Below are 13,568 nucleotides of genomic sequence, written 5' to 3' on the forward strand. Positions count from 1 at the left end.
CATCAAAAATCTGTCTGTTAGTCGGCCTGTCCCTTTCTATGCAGTTCAATTAAATTTTCTTTTTGTTTTTGTACTACAAAATTTCTTCTTCAGCCTTTTTAATAATTTCCAGAATCTCACTGGAGGCTGTGCTGTGTATGCTTTGGGCATCATTGAAATCATTTTCTTCAGAATTGTCTCTCATGGAATCATTATCACTACCAAACTGGTTCTGAATATCTCTTTTTACTTGTTCCATATAAGCGGCAACAAGTTCTTTTTGGATGAATAATCCGCCCTATTTAATCTGTAGTTTCTTGGAAACTTTAGCAAAATGGCTATCTTCTTTAGAGATTTTAATTTTATCAAATCTGCCATATTTAATAATGGCTTCTCCAATATCATTTAATAAATCCTGGCCATAAAGTTGCCATTTTGGTCTTTCTGGGTCAATTTGGACCAAAACTTGGTATGGAATAATCTGTATAGACACGGGACTCCATCTGAATCAGAGTTAACTTCAACAGTCCATTTAAAAATCCATGGGATAGAAAATTCCATAAAAAAATTCATTAGAGGAGTTCCTGGATATAGTCTATCTTCTTTGTCCAGTTTTGAAATCTTGGGAATGGCTTCAAGCCAAGGAGTAAATTGGTCTAGAAAAATTGAAGGAAGAATTGTGTTAGTGGGTCCGAAAAAATACCACCACTTTACAAACCAAGTAGGGATGGTAGTACTCCTGAAAACCTTGGCACAAATTTTGATGAACCATGAGTGTTTATGGTTATCATTCTCATAATAGAGAGTTTTGGTAAATGCTTCCACATAATCCCAATAATTAAAATTCACGCTTGTTTTTGCTGTGGGGTGAATATATTGGGAGTCTTTAAGAGTACTCAAACCTCATTCTTTCGGTAAAATTAATCTTTTAATAATAATCTTAGAATAAGTAAAATAAGATTTATTGGGACCTCCAGTATTATTGTGGGTAATTTCCACTGTCCCTGTAGATGTCAAAATCATTTCAAAATATAATCTTGTTTTATATGTCTGCATTGGAAATAATGCATTGCTTAAATATCTCTTCATAACGACCCATGGATTGATTTTCCATTGTAAATCTTTGGGGTCAATATATAAAATTATTTCCTTTTTTGGATTGGTATTAAAAATCACTTTATTAGTTTTGCCAATAATCGAGGCAAAGGAATCTTCTTCAGTGACATCCTCAACAGAGGTGGGTTGAATGGTAACATTGTTACCCTAGTAGTTCCAGCATTGCCGGCATTGATAAAATTTAGATAGTTTTGATAATCTTCATAGGAGGGTCGAATACTGGCATTGCCAGCTGTTGAAGACGACGTTCCTAGAGTAGAAACCGCTCCGATTAATTTATTCGGGCTTAGAATCTGGACCAACGATTGGAATCTATTCTGGTTTCCTCGGGCTCTTCCTCTATTAGAGGACCCGGACCAATTCGGGTGCATCCTGTACATGAAAATAGTTAATTTAAATATTCTCTGGTAAGAAAATGAGGTAAACTATTTTCAATCCTTTTTTTATATTCAATATTAAAATCAAATGGAGCTAATAAAGCCTTCCACCTAGCAAACATCTGTTTAGAAACATTATGTTTACAATCTTTATTAAACATAAATTTAGCAGCTTGACAATCAGTTTTAATAACAAACTTTTGATTATATAAATCAGTTTGGAATTTTAAAATGCATTTAACAATAGCTAAAATTTCTTTTGCAACAGTCGCATAATTCTTTTGACTGTTATTCCATTTACCAGAATAAAATTGAATAATAAAATCTTTTTTATCAATGGAAGAATATTGAGTCAGAATACCACCATACTCAGTATCAGAAGCATCTGTTTCAACAATTTTTATCCAATTCGGATTAGCCAGAGTTAGGCAAGGCAATTCTTTAACTTTCAATTTAATATTTTTAACAACAGTAGTATGCAAATCATTCCAAGCTTTAGGATCATTTTTTAATCTATCATACAGAATAGCAGTATCTGTAGCCAAATTTTTAACAAAAGGAGATATATAATTTAAACTTCCTAAAAATCTTTGCAACTGGGTTTTATCAATGATAATATCAGGAAATTTAGAAGCAAATTCAATACTCCTATTTATAGGACTAATCTTACCTTTCTCAATATTATGACCTAAAAATCTAACATTTATTTGAAAAATAAATATTTTTGGTTTAGAAATCACTAATCCATTTTGAATTATAATTTTTAAAAATAATTCAAGATGTCTAAAATGTGATTCAATATTTTTAGAGAATACAAGAATATCATCAATGTAAACAATAATAAAATTAGTATAAGGAATAAGAATATTGTTCATAATTTTTTGAAATTCAGAAAGAGCATTCATTAATCCAAAAGGCATAACATTCCATTCAAACTGACCCATAGGCACATTAAAAGCAGTCTTATATTTGTCAGACTCAGAAATCTGTATTTACCAATATCCTGACTTTAAATCAAATTTGAAAAATATAATAGCATCATGCAATCTTGTAACACCCCTCAAAATTTTTCCAAAGATTCGGACCCTTCTTGTGTTCGGGAGGGGTTGAACCCGAGTATCTTGAAGTATATTCATGAGTTAAGATGAGTCTCTGAGGGACTGAGCAGTGTTAGAGGTGATGTGGGGTCACCAAGGACCCCTAGGACCGAGCTAAGTCCAAAAGATCCATCGTGGCTAAGTTTAGGATGAGTTCGTATAAGGGTCGACTTTTAACGACCCTATCTTTTGAAGGACGTCAATCTGGGTGGCCCACGATCTATCAAATTAAAGGTCATCGAGTTTTCTTTCCAACGCCACCAAGAACATAAATTTTGGAGTTCGGAGTCAAAAGATATGACGATCCTAAGATGAACTAGCACAGCAGGAATTTTATTTTCAAGCTTGGGTCGCAATTGCTGGAAAACTGGGCTTGGCGCCGCAGTGGCGCGATGCGCCACTATCGCGCCAGAAACATGCCTCAGTAGTTTGGGCTCTGGCGCGGCGCGCCACTAAAAGTTGTGCAGGGTTTTTCAGGCCAAATTCCAGAACTCAAAACAATGGTCTTGGCGCTGTAAGGGCGCGACGCGCCACTATCGCGCCAGAAACATGCCTCAGTAGTTTGTACTCTGGCGTGGCGCGCCACTGCGAGGTGTGAAGGTTTTAGGTGTAATCAGTCTGGCGCTGCAAGGGTGCGATGCGCCACTATCGCGCCAGGTGCATTTTTAGCCTATTTTCAGAACTTTTGAGAAGGGGCAATTTGGGAACTTACCCAAATTATATATATGTTACCCTTGGTCTTTTGGGAACACATTTTGCAGCCTCACCCTCTCTCTAAAAAGCCCTAGGAGCTTCTTTCTCTCTCTCTTCTTCTTCTTCTCCATTTCCAACAAAAAGGAGTCCAAGAGCTTCAAGATTTGAGTCCTCCATTGAAGATCCAACCACAAGATTTTCTTCAAGTCTTCACTAAGGTATGTAAGGCTATCTAAAACATGGGTTGAGTCCACCCATGTGCCCTACTCTTGCTTCGAGGTTAGATGTTCATGAAAATAGAGTTTCTTGGTATGGTTTATGCTTGTATGAACTTTGTCCCCTATGTATTTGATTCTATATGTGTTGATGTTGTTGAGCCAAGGAGTTCCTAAATTGAGCCTTTATGTGAGTATGAGTCGATGAAGATGAAGTTGTTAAATATGTTTTATTAATCCCCTTAACTATGTAGATCATGATAAAGGATGTTATTTTCTTGAAAATGTTGCTCAATATGAAATGTCTATTTAAAGTCTTGAAATTGTGATAAGCCTCAAAGATTTTCTCAAATGGATGAAAGAAATGATTGATTATATCTAGATGATGCTATATATGTGCATTTAAATTTCTTTTGGAGATGTGATTGAGATTGATCGGATAGTATGATTGGAAGAGATTGATTGTGATAGAGTTGATGAGTTGACAAGGTTGTAATGAGACTTGTCGATATGATTTGATTGAGTTGTTATTCCTCTTGAGTTGAGCTCGCGAGTTGATAAATTCTTCCGCGATGTTCGTTGTATTCGGCCATTTTACATACTCGTACATTCCATGTACTGACGCCATTTGGCCTACATCGTTTTATGATGCAGAGACAGGTACTAGAGATCATCAACCGGCGCTCCATTGAAGATCCACATACACCCTCAGCTAGTTGGTGAGTCCTCCTAGTTTCCAGAGGATGTTGAGCCTTCATGTATAGTTTTGTTGACATTTCCTTATTTTGATTGTTGGTAGCCATGGACTTGTCATTGGCACCTCTTAAACTTTGATAGAGGCTTCATAGACTGGAGTGTGGGGAGGTCGAACTGTTATTTTGAGGAGTCTTATTTTATTGTCTTGTTGGGTTGTAAATGTTTGGCCTTCGGCCCCATATATGAATAGTATTTCATTAATTGAGTTTTCGCTAAGAGAATGTGATTGAATGAATGTGTGACTGGACCAGGTGGTTCTCTCGGAGGTCAGAAATGGCCTTCAGGTGCCGGTTACGTCTAGGGTACCCTCCCAGGGCGTGACAAATATGGTATCAGAGCACAGAGTTCAAGTGTCCTAGGGAGTCTATGAAGCCGTGTCTAGTAGAGTCTTGCTTATGGGTGTGTTGTGCACCACACTTATAAGAAGGAGGCTATAGGACATTAGGAATTGTTTCACTTCTTTCATACTCTGACTTCGTGCGATAGAGTTAAAACTCTATAAGACTCCTTTCTAATTCATGCATTTGTACGTTACAGATAATGCCCCCTAAACGTACGACTAGCCAGAGAAACATTGACAACGCCGAGATGCCCCAGTCCGAGGCACGCCCGGCAAGGGCTAGAGGCCGACCTATGAGATACTCGGAGGCAACCCAAGTGCTAGCTACTCCACCTGCACCCACATCAGAGGCAAAATTTTGAGGGGCAATTGCAATGCTCACGCAACTAATGGCTGCCCGAAATGGTAACCAGAGTTCGCCGACTCTCAGCTCTAGTTCCCAGGAGCCATCTGCTGCCACTAGAATTAGAGACTTTCTGAGGATGAATCCACTGGCATTCACGGGTTCTAAGGTGGATGAAGATCCCTAAAACTTTATTGATGAGATGTAGAAAATTCTAAAAGCTATGCATGCTACGGAAATTGAGGGGGTTGAGTTGGTGTCTTATTAACTCAAAGATGTGGCAAACATTTGGTATAACCAATGGGAACAAGGTAGGGGCGAGGATGTCGAACCTGCTAGGTGGGATGAATTTGAGGGAGCCTTTCTTGACCACTTCCTTCCCCGAGAATTGAGGGAAGCGAAAGTGGAGGAATTTGTAAATTTGAAGCAGGAGGGTATGACTGTTAAGAAGTACGGCCTGAAGTTCATCCAGCTGTCTAGGTATGCTCCCGAAATAACCCCAGATATGAGGTAAAAGATAAGGAAGTTTGTCTCCGGTTTGGGGAGACATGTGAAGAAGGAATGAAAAGCGGCGTTGTTAATCTCCGATATGGATATTTCAAGGTTAATAGTGTACGCCCAACAGGTGGAAAAGGAGAAGAGGAAAGACAGAGAGGAACATCTGAGCAAAAAGGCAAGATCAGCTAGGCATCAGAATAAGTAGAGGCAAAGCAAGGGCAACATGTCCTTCTTCCAGAAGAGGCCTTCCAACTATGCCTCATCTACTGCCAGTGCACCGATTCCGCAGAACAGGTATGATAGGCAGGGACAAGGTTGCTAGAATTTCAGACCCCAGGGTTCTCAATTCCAGGCTAGTGTAAGTCAAGGTACGAGGGGGAAGCCACCATGCAGCAAGTGTGGTAGGCTCCACTTGGGAGAATGCAGAGCGGGAAGGGTTGGTTGCTATAAATGCGGCCAAATAGACCATCTTCAGAAGGAGTGTCCAGCATGGGGGAACAGAGCCCAATTCTCCACCACCATACCGCCAGCTAGGGGTAATCAGAGGGGCGCTACTTCAGGTATGAGTGGAGGTACAAACCGCCTATATGCCATGGGCAGTCGCCAAGATCAGGAGAAATTTCCAAACATCGTGACGGGTATGATTCGAGTCTCTTCTCTTGATTGCTATATTTTGATGGATCCGGGTGCCACCCTATCTTTTGTGACTCCTTATGTGGCTAGTAAATTCAATAAAATTCCTGAATGTCTTCTTGAGCATTTTAGTGTGGCCACTCCTGTCGGTGATTCTATCTTAGCTGAGAGAGTTTATAGAGATTGCACTGTGTCAATTCATCAAAGGGATACCTTGGCCGACTTAGTTGAGTTGGACATGGTTTATTTTAATGTGATCCTTGGCATGGACTGGCTTTATGTCTGCTATGCCTCTATTGATTGTAGAACTTAGGTTGTCAAGTTCAAATTTCTGAACGAAGCTGTCTTAGAGTGGAGGGGCAGTCCTGTTATGCCTAAGGGTAAGTTTATTTCTTACCTTAGGGCCAGGAAGCTAATCTCAAAAGGGTGCATTTATCACCTTGTCCGAGTGAAAAATGACAATATCGAGTCTCCATCCCTGGAGTCGGTTCCGATTATCAACGAGTTTCCGGATGTCTTTCCTGAAGATCTTGCTGGAGTCCCTCCTGATAGGGAGATCGATTTCGGGATTGATATTCTTCCTGATACCCAACCTATCTCGATCCCTCCCTATAGAATAGCTCCGACTAAGTTGAAGGAGTTGAAGGAGCAGCTGAAAGACTTGTTAGACAAGGGATTCATTAGGCCGAGTGTCTCACCATGGGGTACTCCGGTCCTATTTGTGCGGAAGAAAGATGGGTCCCTTAGAATGTGTATTGACTACAGGCAGCTGAATAAGGTCACCGTAAAGAACAAATACCCTCTCCCCAGAATAGACGACTTATTCGATCAACTTCAGGGTGCTACTTGTTTCTCAAAGATAGACTTGAGATCCGGCTACCACCAGTTGAAGGTGAGAGAATGTGATATTCCGAAGACTGCTTTCCGGACTTGTTATGGCCACTTCGAATTTTTGGTCATGTCCTTTGGGCTGACTAATGCCCCCACAGCTTTCATGAATCTCATGAACCGAGTGTTTAAACCATATCTCAATATATTTGTGATTGTATTCATAGATGATATTCTGGTCTACTCCAAGAATGAAGAGGAGCACGCCTATCATCTTAGAGTTGTTTTACAAACTTTGAGAGACCAGGTACTGTATGCAAAGTTCTCCAAATGCGAATTTTGGCTTGCATCAGTGGCCTTCCTAGGCCACATTGTATCTGGAGATGGTATTCAGGTTGATGCTCAGAAAATTGAAGCTGTGAAGAATTGGCCTAGACCCACGTCCCCGACAGAGATAAGGAGCTTCCTGGGTTTGGCCGGGTATTATCGAAGGTTTGTAGAGGGATTCTCATCCATATCATCACCATTGACTAAGCTGACCCAAAAGAAGGCTAAGTTCTAATGGTCCGATGCTTGTGAGGAGAGTTTCCTGAAACTGAAGGCCAAGCTAACCACTGCTCCTGTCTTGACTCTGCCCGATGGGACAGAGGGCTTTGTGGTCTATTATGATGTATCTAGAATCGGGTTAGGATGTGTACTGATGTAGAAGGGAAAGGTGATAGCCTATGCTTCGAGACAACTTAAGGTTCATGAGAAGAATTACCCAACTCATGACCTTGAGCTGGCAGCTGTGGTATTCACGCTTAAAATCTGGCGCCACTACTTGTATGGAGTGCATGTCGACGTATTCACCGATCACAAGAGCTTGCAATATGTCTTTAGCCAGAGGGAACTCAACCTGAGGCAAAGGATATGGCTTGAGCTGCTCAAGGACTACGACATGAGAATCCTCTACCATCCAGGTAAAGCTAATGTTGTTGCTGATGCTCTTAGCAGGTTGTCTATGTGTAGCACTGTCCATGTGGAGGAGGGAATGAGGGAATTGGTGAAGGAAGTACATAGATTAGTCCGATTGGGAGTTCGACTCGAAGAGAATAATGAAGGTGGAGTAAACATTTGAGATGGGGCTACGCCCTCACTTGTAGCAGAGGTAAAGGAGAAAAAAGATCAGGACCCCGTCCTCCTTCGGTTGAAGGAAGTGGTTCACAAACAAGGGGTGATGGTTTTCACCAAAGGGGGAGATAGTGTGTTAAACTACCAAGGTAGATTGTGTGTACCTGATGTCGATGATGTTCGAGGGAGGATTATGGCCGAAGCGCATAGTTCCAGATACTCTATTCATCCAGGCTCTACAAAAATGTACCATGACTTGAGGGAAATCTATTGGTGGAGTGGGATGAAGAGAGATATTGGAGAATTCATTTCCAAATGCCCGAATTGCCAACAGGTGAAGGTTGAGCATCAAAGACCATGTGGTTTAGCCCAAAACATAGAAATTCCAGAATGGAAGTGGGAGATGATCAACATGGACTTTATTATAGGCTTGCCGAAGTCCCGAAAGCAACATGATTCTATTTGGGTGATTGTGGATAGAATGACGAAATTAGCTCACTTCTTGGCGGTTAAGACTACTGATACCGTAGAAGATTATGCAAAGTTGTATATACAGGAGGTCGTCAGATTGCATGGGGTCCCTTTGTCTATCATCTCAGACAGAGGAGCTCAATTCACTTCCCAATTTTGGAAATCCTTTCAGAAGGGATTAGGTTCGAGGCTGAACTTGAGTACAACCTTCCATCCCCAGATAGATGGCCAAGCAAAGCGCACCATCCAGATATTGGAAGATATGTTGAGGGCATGTGTGCTTGACTTCAAGGGAAATTGGGATGATCACTTACCTCTCATAGAGTTTGCATACAACAATAGCTATCATGTAAGCATTCAAATGGCTCCTTATAAAGCCTTGTATGGGAGGAGGTTTAGATCTCCCATTGGGTGGTTTGAAGTTGGTGAAGCTGAGTTAATTGGGCCTAACCTTGTTTATCAAGCCATGGAGAAGGTGCGAGATATTCGAGAGAGGCTAAAGACATCCCAAAGCCGCAAAAAATCTTACATCAATGTGAGGAGGAGAGACTTAGAGTTTGAGGTGGATGATTGGGTGTATTTGAAAGTATCACCCATGAAGGGTGTCATGAGGTTTGGAAAGAAGGGAAAGCTTAGTCCTCGATATATTGGTCCTTACCAGATCTTGAGGCGGATTGGGAGTGCTGCTTATGAGTTGGAGTTGCCTTCAGAGCTAGCCTCTATTCATCTGGTATTCCACGTTTCGATGTTGAAAAAGTGCTTGGGCGATCCCTCATTGGTAGTCCCCATTGATAGCATTGGAATTAAGGATAGCTTATCCTATGAAGAGGTTCCGGTCCAAATTCTTGATCGCCAAATTCGCAAACTAAGGAACAAAGAAGTCACCTCAGTCAAAGTCTTGTGGAGAAACCAATTTGTTGAGGAAGCCATATGGGAAGCGGAGGAATCTATGAAATGTAAATATCCCCATCTATTCGTGCCTACCGAGGAGAATGTTGAAGGTAATGACCATTTCCTTGACTTGAATTCATTTGTGCCTTCTTGAGTCTTGATTGATAATTGATTGAGAATTTGACTGATTGAATGACTGAGTTTTGACTGTGATTTGCACCCCGAGTCTATTTTTGATTTCTCGTTATTCGAGGACGAATGATCCCAAGGGGGAGATAATGTAACACCCCTTAAAATTTTTCCAAAGATTCGGACCCTTCTTGTGTTCGGAATGGGTCGAACCCGAGTATCTTGAAGTATATTCGTAAGTTAAGAAGAGTCTCTGAGGGACTGAGTAGTGTTAGAGGTGATGTGGGGTCACCAAGGACCCCTAGGACCGAGCTAAGACCAAAAGATCCGTCGTGGCTAAGTTTAGGATGAGTTCATATAAGGGTCGACTTTTGACGACCTTATCTTTTGAAGGACGTCAATCTAGGTGGGACCACTACCTATCTAAGTAAGGGTCGTTGAGTCTTCTTTCCAACGCCACCAAGAACGTAAATTTTGAATTTTGGAGTCAAAAGATATGACGATCCTAAGATGAACTAGCACGGCAGGAATTTCAATTTTTTTGGCCTGGGTTGCAACTGCTGAGGAAATGGGCTTGGCGCCGCAGTGGCGCGACGCACCACTATCGTGCCAGAAACATGCCTCAGTAGTTTGAGCTCTGGCGCGGCGCGCCACTAAAAGTTTTTCAAGGTTTTTCAGGCCAAATTTCCTCGCGCCAGGTGCGTTTTTAGCCTATTTTCAGAACTTTTGAGGAGGGGCAATTTGGGAACTTACCCAAATTATATATATGTCACCCTTGGTCTTTTGGGAACACGTTTTGCAGCCTCATCCTCTCTCTAAAAAGCCCTAGCTTCTCTCTCTTTTCTCCTTTTTCTCTATTTCCAACAAAAAGGAGTCCAAGAGCTTCAAGATTTGAGTCCTCCATTGAAGATCCAACCACAAGATTTTCTTCAAGTCTTCACTAAGGTATGTAAGTCTATCCAAAATATGGGTTGAGTCCACCCATGTGCCCTACTCTTGCTTTGAGGTTAGATGTTCATAAAAATAGAGTTTCTTGGTATGGTTTATGCTTGTATGAACTTTGTCCCCTATGTATTTGATTCTATATGTGTTGATGTTGTTGAGCCAAGGAGTTCCTAAATTTAGCCTTTATGTGAGTATGAGTCGATGAAGATGAAGTTGTTAAATGTGTTTTATTAATCTCCTTAACTATGTGGATTATGATCAAAGAGGTTATTTTCCTAAGAAATGTTACCTATTATAAAGTGTGATTTAAAGTCTTGAGTTGTGATGAGTCTCAAAGATTTCTCAAACGAATAGAGTAAATGATTGGTTATATCTATATGTGGTTATTAATGTGCTTTTAAATTTCTCTTGAAAGATATGATTGAGATTGGTCGGATAGTGTGATTGAGAGAGATTTGATCATGGTAGAGTGATGAGTTGAAAAGGTTGTAATGAGACTTGTCGATATGAGTTGATTGAGTTAATTGGAGGATAGAATTGACGAGTGGACAAGGTCCTAAATGAGACTTGCCATTATGACTCAAATTGAGTTAAGAATGAGGATAGAGTTTATGAGTGGGAAATGTTCCACATGAGACTAGCCGTGAGGGCTTGTTTGAGATGATTGGAGGGAGTCTTATGAGCATAGAGTCATGGGAGGAGTATCGAGCACCGAAGCGGGCAAGAGTATAGTCCATACTCGAACCCCAGAAACTACGCCGCCAACGTAGGTAGAGATGGAATTGTTAAAGTCGGATGCTTCCCATGGGATCGAACCGTTAGAGTTGGATATTTCCCATTTTACTGTCCTGAAATGATAGGAATTGACTAATCGATGGTATCCATGATTAGGGAGGCGTTCATGCCTTGGCAAGGTATGGATGGACGTGGCAACAACGTCTGATTGTTGTACTATCACCAGCTCATAGGTGATGGTTGTCGGTTAAGAGAAACTCCCATTTAGGCCTTGATAGTGCTCCGAGTCAATTGAGTTAAGTGGCTTATGAGTTAGTCCTGTCTAAACTATTCTTGTTGGACTTAGGACATTTGAGTGAGTTGTTATGTATATATATATATATATATATATATATATATGAGTTAATATCCTGAGTTGATATTGATGCTTTCTTGATGTTGTTTCCTCCGGCCATTTTACATACTCGTACATTCCATGTACTGACTCCATTTGGCCTGCATCATTTCATGATGCAGAGACAGGTACCAGAGGTCATCAACCGGCGCTCCGTTGAAGATCCACATACACTCTCAGCTAGCTGGTGAGTCCTCCTAGTTTCCGGAGGATGTTGAGCCTTCATGTACAGTTTTGTTGACATTTCCTTTACTTTGATTGTTGGTAGCCATGAACTTGTCATTGACACCTCTTAGACTGTGATAGAGGCTTCATAGACTGGAGTGTGGGGAGGTCGAACAATTATTTTATGGAGTCTTATTTTATTGCCTTGTTGGGTTGTAAATGTTTGGCCTTCGGCCCTATATATATGAATAGTATTTCTTTAATTGAGTTATCCGCTAAGAAAATGTGATTGATTGAATGTGTGACTGGATCAGGTGGTTCGCTTGGAGGTCAGAAATGGCCTTCGAGTGCCGGCCACGCCTAGGGTACCCTCCCGGGGTATGACAATCTATTATTAATCTTATATGATTTTGTATTCGACATATGCACTTTATATCAAAACTGGCCGATGAGGAAATTACTATCGATTTTCAAGGCCTCCCATTTTTATAAGACAGATTTTATTTTAGTTATTATTGTTATTATTATTATTATTATTATTATTATTATTGTTATTATTATTTATACCTTAATAATACTTCTACTGATTGTCTTTATAGGTACCCAACCTAGAGTTTCTTTCCGAGGAAGCTATTCGAATTTAATGAAGTTCGAATATTATTTCTAATTTATTATTGTGTATATTATTGATGTTAGGCAAAACTTAAGCCGTAAATACTTACATAAAGAAATTTAATTGATTTAACTATTTAATCAGTTAATTCATATTTTTAGATAATATTAAATAATCTTTTTTCTTAAAAATATTTTTCATAATTTATCCTCTCATTGATATTGTAAGTTAAAAATGTTATTTGAGAATACTTTTTTTCTTCTATAAAAGAAATATTTTTCTTTTCACACACTACAAAAGAGTTTTTTTTTATATGGTAAAAGAGTTCCCCTTTTTTTCATACTAATAAAGGAATTTTTTTTTAATATTGCACAAAAAACAACTTTTTATTTATATACATTTATATCATCTTTTTCATATTTTCATACACATAGTTGACGATAATATACATTACTTACTTGATACATACTCTTTTATGCATATATTTTTATACAATTTTAGTACATATTTCTTTATATATATGTGTGTTATACTTGCAAATAATAATTTTATCCCCTCCCTTTTTGTTAAATTAAGTCTAGCCGGGTACCACATTTCGTGGACTTCGAAGGATGGCTAACACCTTCCCTTTGAAATAAAGTAAACCCTTACCTAGAATCTAAACTGATTTTTTCGTAGATAAAAACGTGAATCATACATGTCATACATCAGATAGGTTTCCTTATTTTCCTTAATTAATTAGGTGGCGACTCTATACAATAATTAATCTTTTTAGAGTCTATAAGTTGTGCTTTATCTAATTTAAGTAAAAATAGGGCATAACAACACTTAGTTGTTCACCTTTCATAGTGTGTCATCGTGTTTAGGTCTTGGGCTGGTGCCATCAGGTACGTTCTTGCTTGTTTCCTATTTTCACTCTCTTTCTTATATCTAATGTTTCTTATTGCAGGTTTCCGTATTATTATTGATAGTCACTTGTGATATATACTTCTTGCTTACATGTTCTTTATACTTTCTTTATCTTTGGAGCTTAGTCGGCCGATGCCTACTAAGTGCCACTTAGTCGTACTCATACTACGCTTCTGCACCCTGCAGATACGGGTTTTCACTATTGATTTAGATATCGTGCGGAGTAGCTCTTGGATTTTGGAGACTTGGGTGAGCTCTTGGCATTTGGGGTTGCCTATCTCCCTCTATTTTGGCCTAGATAAGTCTTAACTTGGTAATCGGAAACAGT

At 39.7% G+C, this 13,568-nt stretch overlaps 1 protein-coding gene across 1 annotated transcript in view; it reads right to left on the bottom strand.

Annotated features, from left to right (window-relative positions):
* Positions 1 to 1,151: 1,151 nt before the first annotated feature.
* The window catches only part of LOC129883488 (uncharacterized), a gene marked incomplete at its 5' end in the record, with an annotated part of 15,603 nt that continues 3,186 nt past the window's right edge, over positions 1,152 to 13,568 (bottom strand). The window contains 2 exons of the mRNA XM_055958144.1: positions 1,152 to 1,467; positions 1,584 to 2,068. Of these exons, the coding sequence (XP_055814119.1) occupies positions 1,152 to 1,467; positions 1,584 to 2,068 (801 nt within the window). The remainder of the gene's footprint in view (positions 1,468 to 1,583; positions 2,069 to 13,568) is intronic.

The sequence above is a fragment of the Solanum dulcamara genome, chromosome 3, assembly GCF_947179165.1.
Source record: "Solanum dulcamara chromosome 3, daSolDulc1.2, whole genome shotgun sequence".
Classification (NCBI taxonomy): Eukaryota; Viridiplantae; Streptophyta; class Magnoliopsida; order Solanales; family Solanaceae; genus Solanum; species Solanum dulcamara.